This window comes from Malus sylvestris, chromosome 11, assembly GCF_916048215.2.
Source record: "Malus sylvestris chromosome 11, drMalSylv7.2, whole genome shotgun sequence".
Taxonomy (NCBI): Eukaryota; Viridiplantae; Streptophyta; class Magnoliopsida; order Rosales; family Rosaceae; genus Malus; species Malus sylvestris.
Genome location: NC_062270.1, coordinates 11,398,956 through 11,421,507, shown reverse-complemented (window position 1 = coordinate 11,421,507; position 22,552 = coordinate 11,398,956). Strand labels below are relative to the sequence as shown.

Genomic DNA, 22,552 nt, shown 5'->3' with positions numbered 1-22,552 from the left:
CCCATTGCAGATATACCAAGCAGGACCATCCATGTACCAATGCTACATGGTGCAATCAAACCAACACACAACCTACCTCCTACCTTCACACTTATGATTTACAACATGAGCACATACACCATCCATTTCTGTATTTCCCATCTAGATTCCAAAGCATTGTTTCGAATTATTACTACAAGCATCCACCACCTCGATCAACTCTTATTCTCAAGTATATGCAATTACTAAATGCATCATTTTCGACTCTAGTCTTAATTAGATTACTTGGGACTACTAATAACACTATGAGATCTAAGTACTATTTTGGTTAACTTGCATTAGCATGATCAAAATAAATATAACATTTGAATGAAACACTAATAGAAAATAAGTAAAGATGCTATTTACAAATATAGAAGTGCATGTATATATAAGCCTTGGCAGGTGGTGCATATATATTTCCAGGGATATAAGTAAGTTCCTTTGAATATGCATACATAGACATATGTATACGGTAAATGAGAAAACCATTTCATCCTTTCATTATTTTATACATACATATAAGGATTCGTTCTACTTCAGACATGCAAAAAGGTTTGATAATGTTAAACCAATGAGATGGAATTAATATGTTTATCAACAATAGCTATTCACTGTCATTCATATAAAAGCCATGGCTATTCACTATCATCACAAAGACAAAATATGGACCACGTTTGACTAAATGTATACAAATAACTCTAGCAACATTGTACTAAATATAATGAGAAACAATTTCACATTATGAGACAATATAAATGTCGATTCCCCATCATCAACATTACATTAATGCATTCACTAACTTTAAAGAGCAACAATTGCAACATGATAAATGGGTAATTTTCAAATAAGACTATACATACATAGTGTCAACCGTCATCATGGTTGTCTACTAGCCTGGGATGTTAGGTAACAACTGAGAAAAGACACACCAAAGCAATAGAGTTATAGGTGTTCATCAAACAAAACCAAAGAGACTATCTCCCAATAGTAAGAGCCACATATAGTATGATGTAATGATCATCATATTTTCAATATTAACTAAATGAGCTCAAATTTACGTGGTAGCTAGAGCTCAATAAGGAAAATACTTTTCACAACTAGGCCGACGATAAATTCTAATCGGAAACCGTCCAAATTCACCGGAGAAAATCGAATTTCTAGGGTTCTAAACACCCAACTCTAAAATGAATACGAAAACACGAACCAAGCATACCACCTTGAAGATTATGAAGAGTAAATGAAGTTTCATACCTCGTTCGAAGGAAATGGTTGCCAGAATCACCGGAAAAATGATAAACCGCCAGAAAAGTCGTGGGTTTTGTGGCTTCGAACTGCAAATATGGAAAATAAAATGGGAAATCTATCACTACAGAGTTGTAGGGCTCGTCAAGAGCTTTCCATGGATACCAAGATCACTCAAAACGGAGCTTGAATGGAGGAGATACAAGCGGATCAAGTTTGTGGGTTAACGGGTCCAATTCACCCCCAAAACGGGTTAGAATAAGACCCTCTCCTTTTCTCCCTTTTTTTTTTTTTTATCAGAAACCTTCCCCTTTTTAAACTAACTTAACATTTAACCCACATGTGGGAATTAAATAATTCCCACAATCTATAGTTCACAACTTCAAACGTCCGTAACTATACCGTTATAACTCAGACTCGCAAACGGCTTTTGCCTATGCATTCGTGGGTTCGAGATCTATTTAAAAACACTAGTTAAAACTTCAAAAAGTCAACGAAAGATAAAGATTGATTACGAAAATTCAAACCCAATAAACGGAATTGAAATTAAGTAATAAAAATGACGTAAACGTGAAATACGAACTTAAATTACGAGATACATACTTAATAGTGAAATTTCAGGGACGGGATTTCACATAAGAGATCAATGGTCACAAATTTTTAGTTGAGATACCATAACTTCATTAGGTTAAAGTTAATAACCATTGCTATAATTTTTTCCTCATAATTTTTTATAAAACTTTTATACAATTGTATGAGAGCGGGAGATTTCATTAAGTTACACAATATACTAGCCATAATTTAATATCAAACTCTCCATTTAAAAAGGTCAAATCAAAAAAAAAGAAAAAGAAAAGAGGTCAAATCAAAAGCATCCCAGGTGAAGAGAATGCTACTAAATTGTAGTGATTATGAAAAGAAAAATGTTTTGTTTTTTGGTACTACAGTTTTTTTGTATTCATTTTCATTTGAAAGTGAAAGGGCTTAGTTTGAATATCGTAAATGGCGAATTCGATACTAAATTAGGTTGTTCATTGTGTGCCTTCGCCGAACTTTTCCTCTTCTAGTGTAAAAATATCGATGAATTAAAAAAATAGAAAAACATTTAAAATAAATTGAAAGAAATAACGTTTTCTTTTGGAGAAAAATAATATTTATTATTTAGTTAAAATAAATTAAGAGCTATTCATCAATTCCCCCCCTAAACTTGTGAACATTGGCCAATTTCCCCCCTCAACTTTAATTTTGGCCAATTTCCCCCCTTAACTCTCATAATTAGTCAATTTCCCCCTTAACTTTAATTTGGCCAATTTCCCCCCCTCAACTCTCATAATTAGTCAATTTGCCCCCTTCTGTTAAATTTTTTTAATTTTCCATCTATTCTTTTTTTTTTCTTTCAATCTTTCTAATAACTTCCAACAAAGTACTAAAATTAACATAAACTCACCTGCATAATATAGGGTAAAATGTACAAAAACATAATACAATTAGTATGTGATATGGGTTGATTATAAGAAAAAGTTATGAATCGGGTTTAAAGCATGTAGAAGAAGAAATAATAATCCTAAACTCATGGATCAGACATATTTCAATAAAATGGGTTATTCTTAATAAGGAGTCGAAAATTATGAATTGACTAGCCATTTTTGCACTAAAGCTCGATTCTCCGCAATTTACTTGAACTTAGCTTTCACTTTTATAAAGAAAATTGTATTCACATACAAAAATGTACACATCAATCATTTTTTTTATCAATTTTGTATAGTAAAAAATCAAATAAAATTACTCCATACTGATTTATTATGACTAATAATACTATCTATGATAAATTGTAAAATTCTAAATTTTAATCTATTTGTAATAGGATAAAGACATAGGAAAATGATTAACATACATCTTATTTAGTTTCTTACACACACTTGTTTAATTATGATCAAATTAAAAAATTAATAGTAGGGTACAAATTGACAAATTATGAGAGTTGAGGGGGGAAATTGGCCAAATTAAAGTTGAGGGGGGAAATTGACTAATTATGAGAGTTAAGGGGGGAAATTGGCCAAAATTAAAGTTGAGGGGGGAAATTGGCCAATAGTCACAAATTCAGAGAGGAAATTGATGAATACCTCAAAAATTAAAAGTTGGGTGCAAAATTATGAACTGGTGGGCGTCTGTGCCTCGGTGCTCTGGGTCTCATCACTCCAAGAGGCAAGAGCCACAGCAAATCGCGGTCAATCGAACCATGAACAACGGCGAACAAAGGCGCCTAAACGGAGGGAGGGAGGGAGGGAGGGAGAGAGAGAGGGAGAGAGAGAGAGAGAGAGAGAGAGAGAGAGAGAGAGCTTTTAGCTTATTTCTACTCTCTTTTGTTTTTGGTTTGATCTGCTACAATTTGATTTTTTCTGGAACCTTTGTTTAGTAAAGTTTGAAGCTTTAAATTTGTTTCAAGTACATTGACAATATTTTGTACTGCGATTTTCGGTTCGACTAGTGCTTAGAGCAGAGAAGGCATATGCAACATAGAATAACATTAGCTTGGGCAGCCAAGGAGTTTGGTTTACATCATCTTCTGTCAATGATGAAAATGTTAAAGTAAGATGCATGGATGCAAGAGTTTTTCTTTTTTGACAGTACTTGTGATATGTATGTACTTAAAGTGTGATGTTAAGTTGTGAAGGCAGCTGCGGAAATGGATTTTCGACCAAGCAGAACGGGGGGTAGTTGCAAAACATGTTGAGGCCTTCATAAGAGAGTTTTTCTACCAGAATCCGTTTAGTCAAGTTGGCCTGGTGACTGTAAAAGATGGTGTTGCTCATTGTTTAACGGATCTTGGTGGCAGCCCCGAGTCTCATGTTAAAGCGTTGATGGGTAAACTGGAATGCTCTGGTGACTCGTCCCTGCAGAATGCATTGGATCTTGTACATGGGTATCTGAATCAGATTCCATCGTATGGTCATAGAGAAATGCTGATCTTATATTCAGCTCTCAGTACCTGTGATCCAGGAGATATACTGGAAACTATCCAGAAGTGTAAGAAATCAAAAATTAGGTGCTCAGTCATTGGTCTATCGGCAGAAAATTCCATATGCAAGAATCTATGCCAAGAAACCGGTGGCTTATACTATATTCCTTTGGATGAGGTGAGTTCATCTAGGTAACCCTAAACCTGAATTTTGGGTTTATAATGCATTTGAGCACGAGAAAGTAGTCTTGTTTTTCACGATTTAAGATTTTCATCCACGGTTATTATTACTATTAAGTTTTAACCTACAAAGTTTGTTTTTAGAACATTGATTTTGATATGTTTTCTGCTTTGTGTAGCCGCACTTAAAAGAGTTAATATTGGAACATGCGCCTCCTCCTCCTACAATAGTATTGAATTTTGTGAATGGTATATTCATCATGAGACAATCAGGTACAAGAGATAACAAATATATATGTGCTAGAGGGAAGAAAATAAGACTACCTATCCCTCCTTGATTGACGTCTAAAGCTAACAAAAAAAGAACAAATAAGACACATCCCTTGAATTAAGGGAATTGACAACAAGACAAATAAGACACATCCCTTGAATTAAGGGAATTGACAACACTATCTATCACCCTAAAATCCTTTGTACGGTGAACATGCAACCTAACCTAACCCTAGTTGCCATTCTTTCTTCCAATAAATAGCAGAATTTGCAATTGCTAATTTGATAAAGATAGGGTTCCCACAAAGAGCGGCAGAGGGCTCTGTGGCCATCTGTTCATGTCACAAGGAGGCAAAGGTAGGAGCTGGATACACTTGTCCTAGGTGCAAGGCTCGCGTATGTGAGCTACCTACGGAATGTCGCATTTGTGGGTTGACACTCATTTCATCCCCTCATTTGGCAAGGTCTTATCATCATCTCTTTCCCATTGTACCTTTTTACGAGATGTACCTCTCACTACTAATTGATCAACAAAACAAGTTTCCTAGATCTTGTTTCGGCTGCCAACAAAGTCTTCTCAATCCCGGTAAGTGTTTCTGTACATGAAATATATATTTTGGAGCTTTTGCAATAAAATTGATAGAAAGACTACGTTCACAATGTAACAGCTTTAGCTATAGTTGTAATAAGATTGGACATATTTGGCTTCAACGTATTTTCCTTCAGGGATGATATCTACAAACCAGGAAATATTCTTGATATGAATTGCATGGTTCAATTCTATTAAACGTTGGCCTTATGGTCTGACAGAAGTTATGCAAGTCTGATAAGGAAGCTGGGGAGTGTAGTGTTTCTTTGTTTTAATGCAACGTTTTAGCAGACGCTCCCTTAGGAAGCAGCAGTTTGAAGCTGCTTTTTGACTTTAAAAATAATATGCTTAAAGAGACAATGAGTCCAAATAGGAAAAGCTCCAAAAAATTAGGTGATATAAGAGGGGAGAGGGAAAATTAGAAGAACCCGGAAATATCACTTGTTCAAATCACAGGGAAAACCTTCCCTCTCAAATGTATATTTAAGTTATTCATTTATGTCATATATAAACCTTGCTTGTGTAGGCAGCATCGTCTCCCTATCTTATATTTGTTTTCACTGTTTATGACACAGGAAACAAGCCCGGTCTTCGGGTCGCTTGCCCAAAATGCAAACAACACTTCTGCCTTGAATGCGACATGTATATTCATGAAAGCTTGCATAACTGCCCTGGTTGTGAGAGCACTAGGCACTCCAAGATCCCGAATATAAACGAAGGATGAAGTGCAGCTGATTTTAATATGATGCTGCCTCCAAATCTGCGGTGGTCTCTCACGACTCTCACCCAAATGTATGACCTGGCTACTGTCACAGGTACTTGTTTTTGGAACAATCATCTACACTACAGCTACCGTGGTGGCTTTTGGAAGTCTGGGATGCCTTCATCAAACGTTGCAATAGGAAAAACAATAGTGTTTGCAGTACAACCATGAATCTGAGTTTTGAAATTTATTGCCATCTCGATAGTTTAAGAAACAGAGGAATTTCTTCATTATTCCCCTTGTTTCGGGCTGGAGAGTTGTTAGTGCTAACTTCATAGAGAGGTATGTAATTGGATAGACCTGTCCTATTAAGTTAAACAGAGCCATAAATATGTCTACGAATTTCATCATCATTGAAGAGTAACATAAAATTTGCTCTATCACTTAAGTTAAACAGTCCCATGCATATTCAACTTTTTCAGCTTTGCACAAACCTTCAATAAGAATATTGTAAATTACAATACCAAAATCCAACTTCTTTCCCTCCATCTCTTCCAACAATTCAACTGCCTTGGAAAATTGTTGGTTTGCACACATGCCATGCAATAAAATAGAATAAGTTTGAATGTCTGGAAGTTGGCCACAAGCTTGCATTTTATAGAACAAGTTTTGTGCATCTTGTGTTCTCCCCATCTTGCAAAACCCATCAATAAGAGTACTATTAGTAACTGTATCCGGAACAACCCCCTTATAAGACATTTCCAAAATAATCATCTGAGCATCATCTATCCTTTGACGCTTACAATAGCCGTTTATCAATACGTAATAGCTACAATCACCAACGATGCTGCCCTTGCTAAGCATTACTTCAAAAACCCTTTTAGCCTCGTCCATTTCTCCTCGCAAACAGTAACCATCTATAAGTGAAGTGTACGTAATTGTATTGGGTGCTATATTCCCTTGCGTCATCATTTCAACCACGCTCCTTGCTTCCTGGACCATCCCGTCTTTACAATATGTATCAACCAAAACACTGAAGGTGCACACATCTGGAAAGATATGTTTACTCACCATTTCATTCAACAATCTTGTAGCTTCTTTCCAATTCCCTAATTTGCAAACTCCGTGAATCAAAGAGGTATAGGTCAAGACATCTGGGGCAATACCCTTACTCGTCATTTCTGAGAAGAGCTTCAATGCATCAACAACTAGAGTAACCTTGCAAAGACTGTCAATGACCGTGCTATAGGCAACTACGTCAGGCTTGCAATCTCCTTCGTCTATCTTCTTAAGCAATTGGATAGCTCCAATGTTGTTACCTTTCAAGATGTTTGCACCATACTTGACCAATCATGAAACTACTGAGCACCGGTCAACGTTATACTATCAAAGACTCAGAAGAGTTTCCCTCTAACCAGGAGGCCAATCACTGCGCAACACGTGTCAACGTCAGAAGCAAATCATAGCGCGACATGTGTCAACATCAGAAGCTAATCACAACACGACACGTGTCAATGTCAGAATGAAACTAAAAACTCTCTTCTATAAATAGATATCATTCTTTCACAATATTTTCTAATGTCATTTGTACTAAATAATTCACTAGTACTCACTAAAGGAGAGCTTGAACCTATGTACTTGTGTAAACCCTTCACAATTAATGAGAACTCCTCTACTCCGTGGACGTAGCCAATCTGGGTGAACCACATACATCTTGTGTTTGCTTCCCTGTCCCTATCCATTTACATACTTATTCATACTAGTGACCGAAACAATCTAGTGAAGGTCAAAAACTTAACATTTCTGTTGTACCAAAGTCCTCACTGATTTTGTGCATCAACACAAGCAATGGCCCTTAAGTAGTGTGTTGAAAGTAAACAGATTCGGCTTGCAATCACCTCCCCCCATTTGTTGAAAAGTGCTGCTGCCTCAGCCTCTTTATCCTCAAGAAGAAAGTTGTTGATTAGAGTGTTGAAGGTTGTGACATCAGGTTCAAAACCCAATTTGAAGAATTCTCCCAATATAGACAAGCTAAACCCCATTTGGTGCATATGGCAAAAGTAATGAATGATAATGTTTAGAGTATAAACATTGGGACGAATTCCTGACACAACATTCATCCTAACACAACCATTTGGTTATTCAAGGAGATGACTGTCGAGTAATGCTTCAACTTGGCAAGCTGACCCAAAATTTTGAGTGAAAAGGACAACGGAAGGCAGATGACGCCTTTGAAGCATTCGTCGAACACACTGAGAGCATCCTCCACATTAGTGATTTTCACAAGCTGGTGTTGTTAGGTGCTTCTAGATTCAGTCAATTTAGAAGCTCGAAAGTGAAACAAAGCCAAGTAATTGTTGAAGAAAACAACAACAGAAGAAGATTGAACAAGACAAGGCAGCATAACTCTGGGTCTGAGTGTGCCGGTGGTGCTGCTGCTGCCATAACCAACCTTCAAAGAAGAAGAAGAAGAAGCAGCAATCGTTGCCCGCATCATCTTCTGCATCTCTGAGGCAGAGAGTTGAGATTCACAAAAAACAAAGAGTTGTTGTAGGGCTGTGTTTGTGAGAGTTGAAGAGCATGTATTTCATGTTCTGTTTTAGTCGGGACCCTTTGCTTTCGGTTTCCATATCAGGTTTTATTTTAGATTACACAAAAGGATTTATTTATTTTTTAACTGAATTTAGCATTTCAATTCCATTATGCCGCTCAGGGAACAAAACTCCAATGAGCTAAAATTGAGACCGAAGGAGGAAGGTGGTTTGGGCTTCCGTGAACTTTACGTATGTAGGAGGGTGCAGTCGAATTAGAATTTGATAGGATTTTAATGTACTTTAAAATCTAAAGGTAGTTAATTAGGATTTTAAATGATTTTAAAATCATGGTGTAGTCAAATTAAGATTTGAGAGGATTTTAAAAATACATTCAAATTCAAGAGTAGTCGATTAAGATTTAAAAAATGTCCACACATGTCTACGTGTAGTAAAAATACTAATATACCCTGAAAATAACGTTTCCAGAAGATCCAAAAAGACAGTAGGTGCTTCAAACTCAAAACCAAGTTCATACTAGTCTCCAAGTTCCAGTCTCATCAAACCCAACAAATTTTGGTTATTTATCCAAATTTCTCAAAAATTCTCTGGTCTCTCAGAAGACGAATAGTCTTCCTCCATTTTTTCCACTACTTGAGACCCGATGGTTCAATATGTATTGTTGTTGTTGGGAAGTGAAGCTTGCCAGAAATTAATGAAATGTGGTTTCTAATGTTATGCGTGGTGGGTACTGGAAGGGCAGGAAGCCAGAATGTGCATTGAAGTTTAGGAAAATGCTTGCGGCTTGTGGTCAGTCTGCTAGACTGAATGAAGGTTAGGCAGGGGAGACCCATAACTGAACACACAATGGAATATTAGAGTTGTTTGAGTCACAGCTGCATGATTTCAATAAAAATGATCCGGCTCTACATGTGATTTTCAATTTTTTCAAAATCCTAAGAAATTTATGGAAGAAATCCATACAAATCCACAAAAATCAATATAAATCAACTAAAATCCATATATAACTATAAAGTATATTAAAATCCTTTGAAATCTGTCAATAAAAAAATCCATTAAAATCCTCTTCAATCCAAATTGATTACATTCCCATAATCTCGCACTCTTAGCGAAACAAGGTTGGCGTATACATCAAAGCCAGACTCGTTTAGTGTCTCGGATCTTAAAACCGAAGTACTTCGTCAAACGCGGGTAGTGCTTATCGAGGTTTATGGCAAGCTATTAGGCGGGCGAATGTACCTCCAAAGGTTAAGGTTTGTGGTTGGCGAGTGTGCTCCGGTATTCTCCCAACTAGGATTAATCTGACCCAAAAAATGTGAGGATTGATGGATCCTGCCCTAGGTGTGCGGCCTCTTTTGAGACTGCTCAACATGCGTTGCGGGAGTGTCACTTTGCCCATGCTGTGTGGTTTGCATCGCCATTGGGTGTGGGTAGGGGGGACATCCGTGGTGCGTTCATGAAGGATTGGTTGCATAGCATTGTGGAAAGCAAAGGGGTAGACTTTGATGTAGTATTGATGCTGCTTTGGACGCTTTGGACGGAGCGCAATAAGTTGGTTTGGGAGGGGAAAGGGATAAAACTACTTTTTAGGGTTTCAATATATTTCTCTATATTCTTATCTCATAGGAGGCAACCCATATATATACATACTCAATCCTTGTACTACAAGGAATATTAAAGACATAAAAGGAGAGTTATACCTAAACTAGGAAACACAATTACATTTCTATTCTATTATTGTTGACTCACGTCAACATTCCCCCTCAAGTTGGTGCATAGATATCACCTAAGCCCAACTTGTCCAGTGAGTCTTGAAACCTTCTTGCAGAAACTGCATGAGTTAGAATATCTGCTAACTGTTCTTTTGTCTTCACGAACGGAATGTCAACCAACTTAACATCCAACTTTTCTTTGATACAATGTATATCCACCTCAACATGTTTAGTCCTATCATGCTGCACCAGATTGTTAGCTAGTTCCCGTGCTGCTTGATTATCACAGTACAACAACATAGAACCTTTTGGTTTAAACCCTATCTCAGTGAGTAGAATTTGAAGCCATAAAAGCTCATAAATACCATGTGTCATTCCTCTGTACTCAGCCTCGGCCAAAGACCTTGCCACCACATTTTGCTTCTTACTTCTCCATGTCACAAGATTACCAGCTATAAATGTGAAGTATCCCGGCGTAGACCACTGATCGGTGATATTTCCAGCCCAATCTACATCGGTACACCCCTTCACCTCCATATGCCCATGCTTTCTATACATCAATCTTTTTCCTGGAGCTCCTTTTAAGTAACTCAAAATCCGCATTACTACTGCCATATGATCCTCACTAGGAGCATGCATAAATTGACTCACCACACTTACTGTGTAAGCAATATCTAGCCTTGTAAGCAACAAATAAATCAATTGTCCTACCAATCTTTGATACCTTTCATTATTCACTAGGACTTGATCCTGATAAATTGCTAGATGATGATTTTGCACAATAGGTGTATCCACTGGTTTACACCCTAACATACTAGTTTCAGACAAAAGATCCAATACATACTTACTCTGAGATAAGTATATTCCTTCCTAAGACCTAGCCACTTCAATTCCCAATAAGTATTTTAGTCCTCCAAGATCTTTCACCTCAAACTCAAAAGACAAATGCCCTTGCAGACGTTTGATTTCCATTGTATCATCACCTATGACAATCATATCATCTACATATATGATAAGAAGAGTTATCTTGCCATCCTTGCGTTTGATAAACAACGTATGGTCTGCGTTTCCCTGTCGATACCCATACTTCTTCATCGCCTGGGGGAACCGCCCAAACCACGCTCTGGGTGACTATTTAAGGCCATACAATGACTTCCGAAGTCTACACACTTTCCCACTGGAGTTCGCAGCGCCATAACCTGGTGGAATACCCATGTACACCTCTAAATCACCATGTAGAAAAGCATTTTTAACGTCAAACTGTCTCAGAGGCCATTCATGGTTCGCAGCAAGAAGATAAGAAAACTCTAATGGTATTCATCTTTGCAACATGAGCAAAAGTCTCCTGATAATCAACCCCAAAGGTTTGGGTAAAACCTTTGGCCACTAGCCTCATCTTGTATCTATCAATTGTTCCATCTGCTTTATGTTTAATAGTGAACACCCACTTGCACCCCACTGATTTCTTTCCTTTGGGAAGTGGGACCACACTCGATGTATTATTCTTTTGTAGTGCTTCCATTTCAACTTGCATTACTTCTCTCCATTTGGAATCTTTTAAAGCTTCCTCCACTCTGGTGGGTATTTTGATGGTTTCCATTTTCTAAACAAATGCACCATATTTCGGTGAAAGTCAATGAGTAGAGACATAGTTTGAAATGGAATACCACACCTTTCCTTATGGAGAGTACCTGTCTGGTGGTTTTCCTCGATTTTGTCGAGGAGGCAACATATAAGATTGTTCAATAATTTCCAAGTGCGTACTTACCTCGGGAATATTTGTTATGTTATGAGGGAGTTTGTTATTGTCTTCTAACTCACTGGAACTATTACTCGAATTTGAGGCAGTTATCACCCTTGAAGGCCTACTCGGACCAACATCACAATTTCTATTTGGCCCACTTTGGCTGGCAGCTGCAGATGGACAAACAACAACAGCGTTAGCATGCGACCCATCATTATTCTCATGTGTACAATATGCGGCCCACTTAGGCAAGCATCACACGGTTCTAGGCCATTCCTTCTACCATGGTCAGCACACCCATCAGGGCAGTCATGGTTAGCTTCATCTGGGCCAATTTGGTGAGTAGCATCTAGGCCGATTTGGTCTAAAAGCCCATTTGGACTATTTACAGAAACAGTAGGCATAATATCAAACCAACCATAATCTTCACCTGAGTTTGTCTCCCCTTAGGAATATGGCTGGGAGGAAAAAATAATTCGTCTTCAGAGAAGGTAACATCCATGGTGACGTACATATGTCGAATAGATGGATGATAACATCTATAGCCTTTTTGTGAAGGATTAAAGTCAAGGAACACACACCGCACTACACATGGATCAAGCTTGCTTCTTTGATTTTTGTGAAGATGAACATATGCCACACAACCAAAAACCCAGGGTTCAAGATGAAGAGTGGAAGGGAGCAAAACATGATCAGCAAGCACGGATAAGGAAATTCTAAAAGAGAGAACACGCGATGGCATTCGGTTCATGATATAAATAGCATAAGTGACTGCATCAGCCCAATATGTATTGGGTGTAGAACTACCAATAAGAAGGGCACGAGTAATCCCAAGCATGTGCCGATTTTTTCGTTCGGCAACTCCATTTTGTTGTGGGGTCTGAGGACATGTAGTTTCATGAAGAATGCCCTTTTTCGTAAAAAAAACTAAGAAATATCCTAATTAAGATACTCACCACCATTGTCTAACCGAAGCACTTTAACAGGGAGTGAATACTGAGTATAAACCATGTGATAAAAGGCTTTGAAGATGCCACCCACATCACTTTTATTTTTCATGAGGTACAACCAAGTCATCCTAGTGCAATCATCAACAAATGTTACAAACACCATGCTAAGTAGTAACCAGAGATGGCCCCCACACATCAGAATGAATTAACTCAAACGGAATTGTTCTTTGATACAAACTTGGAGAATAAGAAGCTCGATGACTTTTAGCTGATGTGCAAACATCACATTTCAACGAGGACTCCGGAATATTATTAAATAATGATAGAAGTAATTTTCGCAAATAACCAAAGCAGGCATGACCTAGCCGACAATGCCACAACTGAATAGACTTTAATTTTCCATTGTCACGACCAAACCGTCTGGTGTCCCTTCTGCTCTTCTCCCGGGAGCTTGTGTACTCGCAGTTGGAAGGCAAAGACTGCCAGTTTTTGCCCTTGTATTGGGATAAGAAATCCAACTTTCTCTTCAGGTTGGTACTTAATTAAACATCATCAGTTGGGAGAAACATCATCAGTTGGGAGAAGGCACAACTGTAGTGTTTTACTGATCTTTGTTTCAGTGAAGGACGCCATTGTGGGATTCCATATTGCTTCTGTGCCACGGGATCACGGTTGAATATGGGGGGATCATCCGGGGCATGCATCATAGTTCTTCACCCCTGAGCATCCTCCCTGATAGATTCAGAAATGGAAGACCAGCGGAGCCAAACTTTACTTGCAATTGCCTTCTTCTTGCATACATTACCAACATGACTAGTGAACCTGCGCATCAACAACTCAAGGCATTTGTTTCAATGGTGAACTTGCCAGAGAGGACTGTTCGAAGCTTATTTAATGTTGTTCTGATGTTGGACGATTCTGCAGATGATTGACTTGCGTTGTTTGGAGATTATTCCACCTCTTTCAGTCGGCAGATGATTGAGTTTGATACCTGCAATCCGGCACTTCCATAGTCACAAGTTGGATTCTGTTTGGATGAGATAATTAAGAAATGATTTGGATTTGACAAAATGAATAGATTAGATTAACAAGAAAAACTATTCAATGTATTTTATATGGATTTCACATAGTATTATTATAAGGAACGTAATATTTTCGAAACTGAAATGATGAGATTGAACGAGTCAATTTTAATTCCATTTCTCCTAAATAAATGCGTTGTTTCAACCCAAGCGAATGGAAGGACATTACTTATAGAATGACCCTACAAATATCATCAGTCCAGATACTCGGCTTCTCCAACAGATTTCATAATCTTAAAAGAAGAGTAACATAGTTGCTCAATCACTTGATATATTAAATTAATAAAACATATCATACGTCACTAGGCAATACAAAGATGCAAATCAAATTCATCATGATTTTTCTATCAATGCCAACATTACGGGTGAATTAACGACCAACTCCACAGTTGATGCATCTGCAGAAAAACCCCTCTCCACCATTTCTTGAATAAGTCTCATAACCCTTGATGTCTCGTTGTTATTGAATAACCCACGGATAATTGTGTTGTACGTGCAACCATCTGGAGAACAATCTCTCCTTTCCATTTCTCTAAGCAAGTTTGCTGCTTCACATGTAAGTCCCCCATTGCAAAGTCCACTGATCATTACATTATATGTCCTGACATTAGGTTGAATTCCTTTTGATGATAAACTACGAAAGAGATCCCATGCACATTCAATTTTTTCAGCTCTGCACAAACCTTCAATAAGAACATTGTAAGTTACAATATTAAAATCCAACTTCTTTCCCTCCATCTCTTCCAACAATTCAACTGCCTTGGGAAATTGTTGGTTTTTACAAAGGCCATCCAATAAAATATTATACGTTTGAATGTTTGGAAGTTGGCCACAAGCTTGCATTTGAGAGAACAAGTTTTGTGCATCTTGTGTTCTCCCCATCTTGCAAAACGCATCAATAAGAGTGCTATAAGTAACCGTATTTGGAACAACTCCCTGACGAGACATTTCTAGAAAAGTCATCCGAGCATCATCTATCCTTTTACGCTTACAATAGCCATTTATCAATATGTTGTAAGTACGAGCATCAACCATGCAGCCTTTGCTAAGCATTATTTCGAAAACCTTTTTCGCCTCATCCATTTCTCCTCGCAAACAGTAACCATCTATAAGCGAATTGTACGTAATTGTATCGGGTGCTATATCCCCTTGCGTCATCATTTTGACCAAGCTCCTTGCTTCCTGGACCATCCCCTCTTTACAATATGTATCAACCAAAACACTGAAGGTGCACACATTTGGAAAGATATGTTTACTCACCATTTCATTCAGCAATCTTGTAGCTTCTTTCCAATTCCCTAATTTGCAAACTCCATGAATCAAAGAGGTATAGGTCATGACATCTGGGGCAATACCCTTACTCGTCATTTCTGAGAAGAGCTTCAGTGCATCAACAAGTAGAGTATCCTTGCAAAGACTGTCAATGACCGTGCTATAGGCAACTATGTCAGGCTTGCAATCTCCTTCTTCCATCTTCTTAAGCAATTGGATAGCTCCAATGTTGTTACCTTTCAAGCAATGGCCCTTAAGTAGTGTGTTGAAAGTAAACAGATTCGGCTTGCAATTACCTCCCTCCATCATTTTGTTGAAAAGTGCTGCTGCCTTAGCCTCTCTATCCTCAAGAAGAAAGCCGTTGATTAGAGTGTTGCAGGTCGTGACATCTGGTTCAAAACCCAATTTGAAGAAGTTTCCCAAGACTGACAAACCAAACCCCATTTGGTGCAAATGGCAAAAGCAATTAATGATAATGTTTAAAGTATAAACATCAGGACGAATTCCGGACATAACCATTTGGTTATTCAAGGAGATGACTGCCGAGTAATGTTTCAACTTGGCAAGTTGAGTCAAGACTTGGTTGAAAGGGACAACGGAAGGCCGAGGACGCCTTTGAAGCATTTCGTCGAACACATTGAGAGCATCCTCAACATTATTGATTTTCAAAAGCTGGTGGTGTTGGGTGTTTTTAGATTCGGTCGATTTAGAAGGTCGAGAGTGAAACAAAGCCAAGTAATTGTTGAAGAAAATAACAACAGAAGAAGCTTGAAGAAGACAAGGAGGCATACCTCTGGTGCTGCTGCTGCTGCTGCCATAACCAACCTTCGAAAAAGAAGCAGCAGCAGCTGTTGTTGCCCGCATCATCTTTAGTGAGTCAGTGAGGCCGTGCGTAAATCCTCCTTTCGGAAAACTTTTGCTGAGGATGATATACGAAGGAAAACTCACATATAATTTCAAGGAACATAGGGATTTCAAATAGAGTAAACTGTCGATTTGCCCCCTGAACTATCACCCAACTTTCGATTTGCCCCCTGAACTTTTTAATTGGAAAATTAAGGACTTAAACTAATTTTTTTGGCCAACTGAAAATCAACGTTAGTTTTTCATAAATTTCATCCAAATTAACGTTAACTCTTATCATGTGCAAACCACGTAACTCTCATTTGTGGACAAAAGCGTCATTTCACTAGACCTTCAGACAGAAAAGCTATAGAATCACACATATTTGCATAGGTTTATATTTTAGAAATCTAAGGTTTTCAATTATTTTAAAGAATGAAGTGACCGAACTACCCACACATGTTGTGCATATGCTTCCATTTAACAGAAATTTGGATGGAATGAATGAAAAATTAACAGCATGGGGCAAATCGGCCAAAAAAATTAGTTTAAGTCCTTAATTTTCCAATTAAAAAGTTCAGGGGGCAAATCGAAAGTTGGGTGATAGTTCAGGGGGCAAATCGATAGTTTACTCTTTCAAATATTATCATTTATCATCCCCTTTTATTTTTTTTGTATAAAATTGATATTCTAAATTGAATTTTTTCTAAATCTGAATGTTTTTCTTGAAATGTTTTTTTTTGAATTTTTTCAAGGAACATAGAGATTTTTTTTTTTTTTTTTTTTGACTTTTTCAAAATCTGAACGTTTTTCTTGAAATTTTGTTTGGTAACTAATTACCTATTGTTAATCTCACGAAATTGGGACTTAGTACAGTGGAAATCTCTTATCACTTAATAATATTCATCTCTCCTTGTAAATGAGAGATTTTAAGTTCGATCTTTGTCAAAGTGTTAGAACCTAGCTCCACATCTTCTACAATTGCACAGAGAGATAGTAACAGAACAACAACATCATTTCATTAACTTCCTTATCTTCCTTTACAAGCTTCTATTAGTACTAACCTCCCACTTCTAACAGCTCTAACTAGCTAATATCTACCGTACACTTGTCAATCACAGATGATGCCAGATGATGCCATGTAGCATCCTAACAATACCTCCCCCTTAAAACAAAACTTACGGAAACAAAGTGCAGAACTACAATTAAACAAAACAACTCAAAGATCAACAAGTTATGAAAACTGGAGCTTCAAATCATGATACCACTCCTCAGTAACATCACCCCTGAACTGTTCTGTCATTGAACTCACTTCAGTCGCAACAGCATTGCTTCTCTAGAGTAGCAAAATAGCTCACTGCCTAAAATTAGCAAAGTAGCTCACTGCCTAAAATTTGACTCCACATTACACCCTCCCAAAAAGATGAGTAATGGTATTGACCCAATCATTTGCCATTGAAACACTACACCCATTTTCCAGCTTTAGCATGTACTTTGTACCAATGAATGCAACATCAAAGTTCACACAAAGCTTAGCAGTAGCAGAGTAGCAGAGTACCACATAACCTCCTGCACTTTTGAGAGCATAAACAACCATGTCGTCAATAAGACGATGCTCATATCTTGATCTCCAATGAGCTTCATAAACTTCCTGGAAGATGTCCTTGAACCTTCCATCATATTTCTTCAGAAATAGTATTTTTAGTGCTAAGATAAAATGGCCACTTTTTCTGGTAGGCAGTGTTCATGGAAGCCTCAGCAAAAGCACGTTTCTGGTAGGCAGTGTTCATGGAAGCCTCAGCAAAAGCACGTTTCTGGTAGGCAGTGTTCATGGAAGCCTCAGCAAAAGCACGGATAGACTCATCCATGTTATACATGGACAATGCTGTGCCTCCAGCACCAATAAATTTGTAAACCTCCCACTCTGCCATCTCGTTGGCCCATCAGTTACAAAAACCAATTTAAGTTTTCCAGGTCCTTCTATGATTGCATCAGTTGCTCGGTACTGATCACCAAAAACATGTTCCCCAATACATATTGGCATTGTCCAATCTGGAACAAGACGGAAAACATTTCTGCAGATAATAGGTTCTCCAAAAAACAGTACCATTTGCTACATTATACCTGAATTTTGAGCCACCACCCTTATCCCGAATGCCCTTGCAGTAGTCATGATCGAGAATAACATAGCAAACAACACAGCAAACAATACAGCAACCATTTCCAAATCTGGAGAGAGTGAACTTTCTTTCATGTTTTCTATTCTTGTCCATACAAGCTACTAAATGATGCAATCCCAAAATACCAGCATACTCCCCATCAATGATCATGGAATAATCAAAACTTACCTCACATTTGACCACCTTGGAACAATCAAAACCTCGAGCACAATCTGTATTCTTGGACTTTGAATTAAAGAGCCTCTGGCTAATTGTCCCACCCTTGTCACAAATTAACTCATGGAAACCAAGCTTCAAATGCACAATAGTACCATTTTTCATGACTTCACCATTACAAACAAGAAATTTAGAACTATGAGCATCTTTAATTTGAACATTCGAAGTAAAGAACCTACGAAGTGTACCTCCGGTGTCAGAAATCGGCATGTGATAGCCCAACTGAAAATCACAATCTGCTGAGTGTGACCTTTCATCAAACACTTGGAGTGCAAGTGAATCAATTTTCACGAACCCATCATCAGATACGGAAATTATGAAAATGAATTCTTGGGCCAAGTCGTTCTTGCAGTTAGATTCCCGATGAGACGAAGGCGACGTCCTGAATTGATTGAATTTATCGCTAAACGCAGCAACCAATTCGTTAGGAGATGAAGAACTCAGAACGCAAGCTTGAATCTTGGATTTCATGCAATCAGAATCAAGAAATGGAGGACTTTTCACAGTGTCTTCAACTTTCTTGTTGAGTAAATCGAAAACCTTTTCATTCTTCCCAGCCAATTCACTTCGAAAAAACCCAAAAATTGCTTGAAATTTGGAACTGGAACGAAACTTTGCAGAATCATCTTCGTGGTATTTGTCGTAGTCATGCACCTTCTTGAATTTCTTCAATATGGGTCGTAGACCAGGACGAGTCTTGGGCTTGTATCTTGGACGAAATTGAGACCAGAATTCATCTCTTTTCTCTCGGGCTTGAACCTTTTCCTTGTGGAAGAATTGAAGCTTGAGAACAATTTCATTCGATTTCACACGAGAGAGAGGAGATGTCGATTTGATGAACGGCTGATGCGTCGGTGTAGCTGCAGAATTCCCCAAAAATCCACCATTACCCCTTGCCATCAGAGCTTGTAATTGCCCCCATAATCAGCTCTAAATTTGCCTGAACCTTCTCTTGCGATTGCTGGACTTCTTCAATCCTCGTCTCCAGACTCGAAACTCGAGACTCCATATTCTTCCGCGAAGCTTGCCGCGACATACAACGTCGAAGGATTGAGTTTGGCTGTGATACCAATGTTAGAACCTAGCTCCACATCTTCTACAATTGCACAGAGAGATAGTAACAGAACAACAATATCATTTCATTTAACTTCCTTATCTTCCTTTACAAGCTTCTATTAGTACTAACCTCCCACTTCTAACAGCTCTAACTAGCTAATATCTACCGTACACTTGTCAATCACAATTGATGCCAGATGATGCCATGTAGCATCCTAACACAAAGACGAATTTGAATTACATTATTGTTATTCCATTGTAAGGCTAACTCCACTCCCTCCTCACTTTAGTGAAGATAACATCATTTTGGGCTACTAATAATATAGTTCAAATTTACCTTTAGCTATAATCGAGTCTAAAGCTTCTCACTTACAAATGAAAAAAAATACTATTAAATCATATTTGTTTAAATTTTCAGCAATAAAACTAATATCAAAGAGTAGGCTAACTTTTGGGAAAGTATGAAGCAACCCAAAAATTATATTTATGAAGTTAATGCATAGCCAATTATGCAATGCATTTAGGGTGCGTTTGGTACGTGGGACGGGACGGGACGGAACGGGACGAGGCGTTCCGTCCCGCGTTTGGTGCGCCAAAAATGGGTGGAACGGGCTGTTCCACGGGACAGATTTTGGGTGTTTTTGCGTCCCACCTCCACCCCCTGGAACGGGTTTGTTCCACGTCTGTGGAACGGGTTTGTTCCACGTCTGTGGAACACAATGTTTTACCATTTTAAGACAAATATACCCCATGCCTTTTTCAAAAATTACACCTTCGTTCCGTCCCGTCCCGTCCCGTTCCGTCCCGTCCCGTCCTGTCCCGTTCCGTCCCGTCTGCGTACCAAACGCACCCTTATAGATCTCTTTTTGCTACAACGTGATGGGCTCTCAAATTCTTTTTGCCTTGACGATGGATTCTCAAATCTAAATCTTCATTATTTGAAAGAGAAGAGAAACAATATGGAAACCACCTCATAATTCGAAAAAACAAATAAGATGGTGTTGCTCATTGTTTAACGGATCTTGGTGGCAGTCCCGAGTCTCATGTTAAAGCGTTGATGGGTAAACTGGAATGCTCTGGCGACTCCTCCCTGCAGAATGCATTGGATCTTGTGCATGGGTATCTGAATCAGATTCCATCGTATGGTCATAGAGAAGTGTTGATCTTGTATCCAGCTCTCAGTAACTGTGATCCAGGAGATATACTGGAAACTATCCAGAAGTAAAAAAGATCGTACCCAGTGCACAAGGTCCCCACTTTAAGCAGGGTCTGGGAGAGGTGAATGTCGGCTAGCCTTACCCCCATTTATGGAGAGGCTGGAAACTATCCAGAAGTGTAAGAAATAAAAAATTAGGTGCTCAGTCATTGGTCTCTCGGCAGAAATTTTCATATGCAAGCAAACATCTATGCCAAGAAACCGGTGGCTTATACTATATTGCATTGGATGAGGTGAGTTCATCTAGGTAACCCTAAACCTGAATTTTGGGTTTCTAATGCATTTGAGCACCAGAAAGTGGTCTTTTGTTTTTCACTTAAAAGATTTAGGCCTAGTTTGATACTGAGGTGATTCTGAAAAAAGCTGTATCAAAAAAAGCTGTGAGTTTTTTTGTGTTTGGTAAACATTCAGCTTCAGCTTTTTTTCATAGTTTTGGGTTGAATAAAAAGCCAAAAACAAGAAGCTGCAAAACCCAACTTTGAAAAACCGGTTTTTTTTCACATATGTTTGACATAAAAGTTTACCAAACACTATAATAATGTTTTTTTTTTTAAAAAGCATTTTTACAAAAAAGTTTACCAAACACTCTACAGCTTTATTTCACAGCCGCTTATTCTCACATCACAGCAAAAACAGTTTTTTTTCAAAGCACAGCAATACCAAACCAGCCCTTAAGATTTTCATCCACAGTTATTATTACTATTAAGTCTTAACCTACAAAGTTCGTTTTTATAACATTGTTTCTGATATGTTTTCTGCTTTGTGTAGGCGCACTTAAAAGAGTTAATATTGGAACATGCACCTCCTCCTCCAGCCAGAGCAGAATTTGCAATTGCTAATTTGGTAAAGATGGGGTTCCCACAAAGAGCGGCAGAGGGCTTTTGGAAGTCTGGGATGCCTTCACCAAACGTTGCAATAGAAAAAAACAATAGTGTTCGCAGTACAACCATGAATCTGAGTTTCGAAATTTATTGCCATCTCGATTGTTTAAGAAACAGAGGAATTTCTTCATTATTCCCCTTGTTTCGAGTTGGAGAGTTGTTAGTGCTAACATGTAATTGGATAGACCTGTCCTATTAAGTTAAACAGGGCCGTAAATATGTCTACGAATTTCATCATCATTGAAGAATAACATAAAAGTTGCTCTATCACTTAATAGATTAAATTAATAACACATATCATTCGTCACTAAGCAATGCATGAATGAATGGCTACCTGAACTGGAACCAGTGGAACAACTCCCTCCAATGCAGCACTCAAGGGAAGGATGCACCGAAACTAGTCAAAAACTGCAAAGATGCAAATCAATTTCATCACAATCTTTGTATCAATGCCAACAAAGCGGGTGAATTAACGATCAACTCCGTAGTTGATGCATCTGCAGAAAAACCCCTCTCCACCATTTCTTGAATAACCCTCACTGCATTTGATGTCTCGTTGTCGTTGATAAACCCTCGGATAATTGTGTTGTACGTGCAACCATCTGGAGAACAGCCTTTCTCTTCCATTTCTCTAAGCAAGTTTTCTGCTTCACTTGTTAGCTCCCCACTACAAAATCCACTAATCATTGTATTATACGTCCTGGCATTAGGTTGAATTCCCTTTGATGATAAACTAAGAAAGAGATCCCTTACGTATTCAACTTTTTCAGCTCTACACAAACCTGCAATAAGAATATTATAAGTTACAATGTTAAAATCCAACTTCTTTTCCTCCATCTCTTCCAACAATTCAACTGCCTTGGAAAATTGTTGGTTTTTACAGA

General features: G+C 38.2%; 2 protein-coding genes, 1 long non-coding RNA gene and 2 pseudogenes across 6 annotated transcripts in view; 2 read left to right on the top strand and 3 right to left on the bottom strand.

Moving 5' to 3' along the window:
* Window positions 1-22,552, bottom strand: part of LOC126590827 (putative pentatricopeptide repeat-containing protein At1g12700, mitochondrial) — a 46,690-nt pseudogene that overhangs the window by 22,078 nt on the left and 2,060 nt on the right.
* The window catches only part of LOC126590832 (uncharacterized), a 44,083-nt gene that overhangs the window by 20,919 nt on the left and 612 nt on the right, over window positions 1-22,552 (top strand). The window lies entirely within an intron of this gene.
* Window positions 3,594-21,875, top strand: LOC126590830 (general transcription factor IIH subunit 2-like). Of its 4 annotated transcripts, XR_007612170.1 has the most exons (4): window positions 3,594-3,852; window positions 3,938-4,400; window positions 4,582-5,258; window positions 5,837-6,404. XR_007612170.1 is itself a non-coding variant. In XM_050256339.1 (3 exons), the coding sequence occupies exons 1-3, from the start codon at window positions 3,773-3,775 to the stop codon at window positions 21,865-21,867; spliced, it is 855 nt and encodes a 284-aa protein (XP_050112296.1). In that variant the 5' UTR covers window positions 3,594-3,772; the 3' UTR covers window positions 21,868-21,875. The 4 variants fall into 4 exon arrangements, 3 of the variants coding, with proteins under 3 accessions (XP_050112296.1, XP_050112299.1, XP_050112298.1); XM_050256339.1 differs by lacking the exons at window positions 4,582-5,258; window positions 5,837-6,404 and adding an exon at window positions 21,556-21,875; XM_050256342.1 differs by lacking the exons at window positions 4,582-5,258; window positions 5,837-6,404 and adding an exon at window positions 21,556-21,576 and having other exon boundaries at window positions 3,938-4,414.
* LOC126590824 (putative pentatricopeptide repeat-containing protein At1g12700, mitochondrial) lies at window positions 14,217-16,268 on the bottom strand. The gene has a single exon (XM_050256337.1). The coding sequence runs from the start codon at window positions 16,141-16,143 to the stop codon at window positions 14,338-14,340; it is 1,806 nt and encodes a 601-aa protein (XP_050112294.1). The 5' UTR covers window positions 16,144-16,268; the 3' UTR covers window positions 14,217-14,337.
* On the bottom strand, window positions 17,114-19,912 carry LOC126590825 (uncharacterized; annotated as a pseudogene).

Coding starts and splice junctions, on each gene's coding strand:
- LOC126590830 (XM_050256339.1), top strand. CDS start 3,773: ATGCAACATAGAATAACATTAGCTTGGGCAGCCAAGGAGTTTGGTTTA. Junction 3,853..3,937: donor TCAATGATGAAAATGTTAAA/GTAAGATGCATG, acceptor TAAGTTGTGAAG/GCAGCTGCGGAAATGGATTT. Junction 4,401..21,555: donor ACTATATTCCTTTGGATGAG/GTGAGTTCATCT, acceptor TGCTTTGTGTAG/GCGCACTTAAAAGAGTTAAT.
- LOC126590824 (XM_050256337.1), bottom strand. CDS start 16,143: ATGATGCGGGCAACAACAGCTGCTGCTGCTTCTTTTTCGAAGGTTGGT.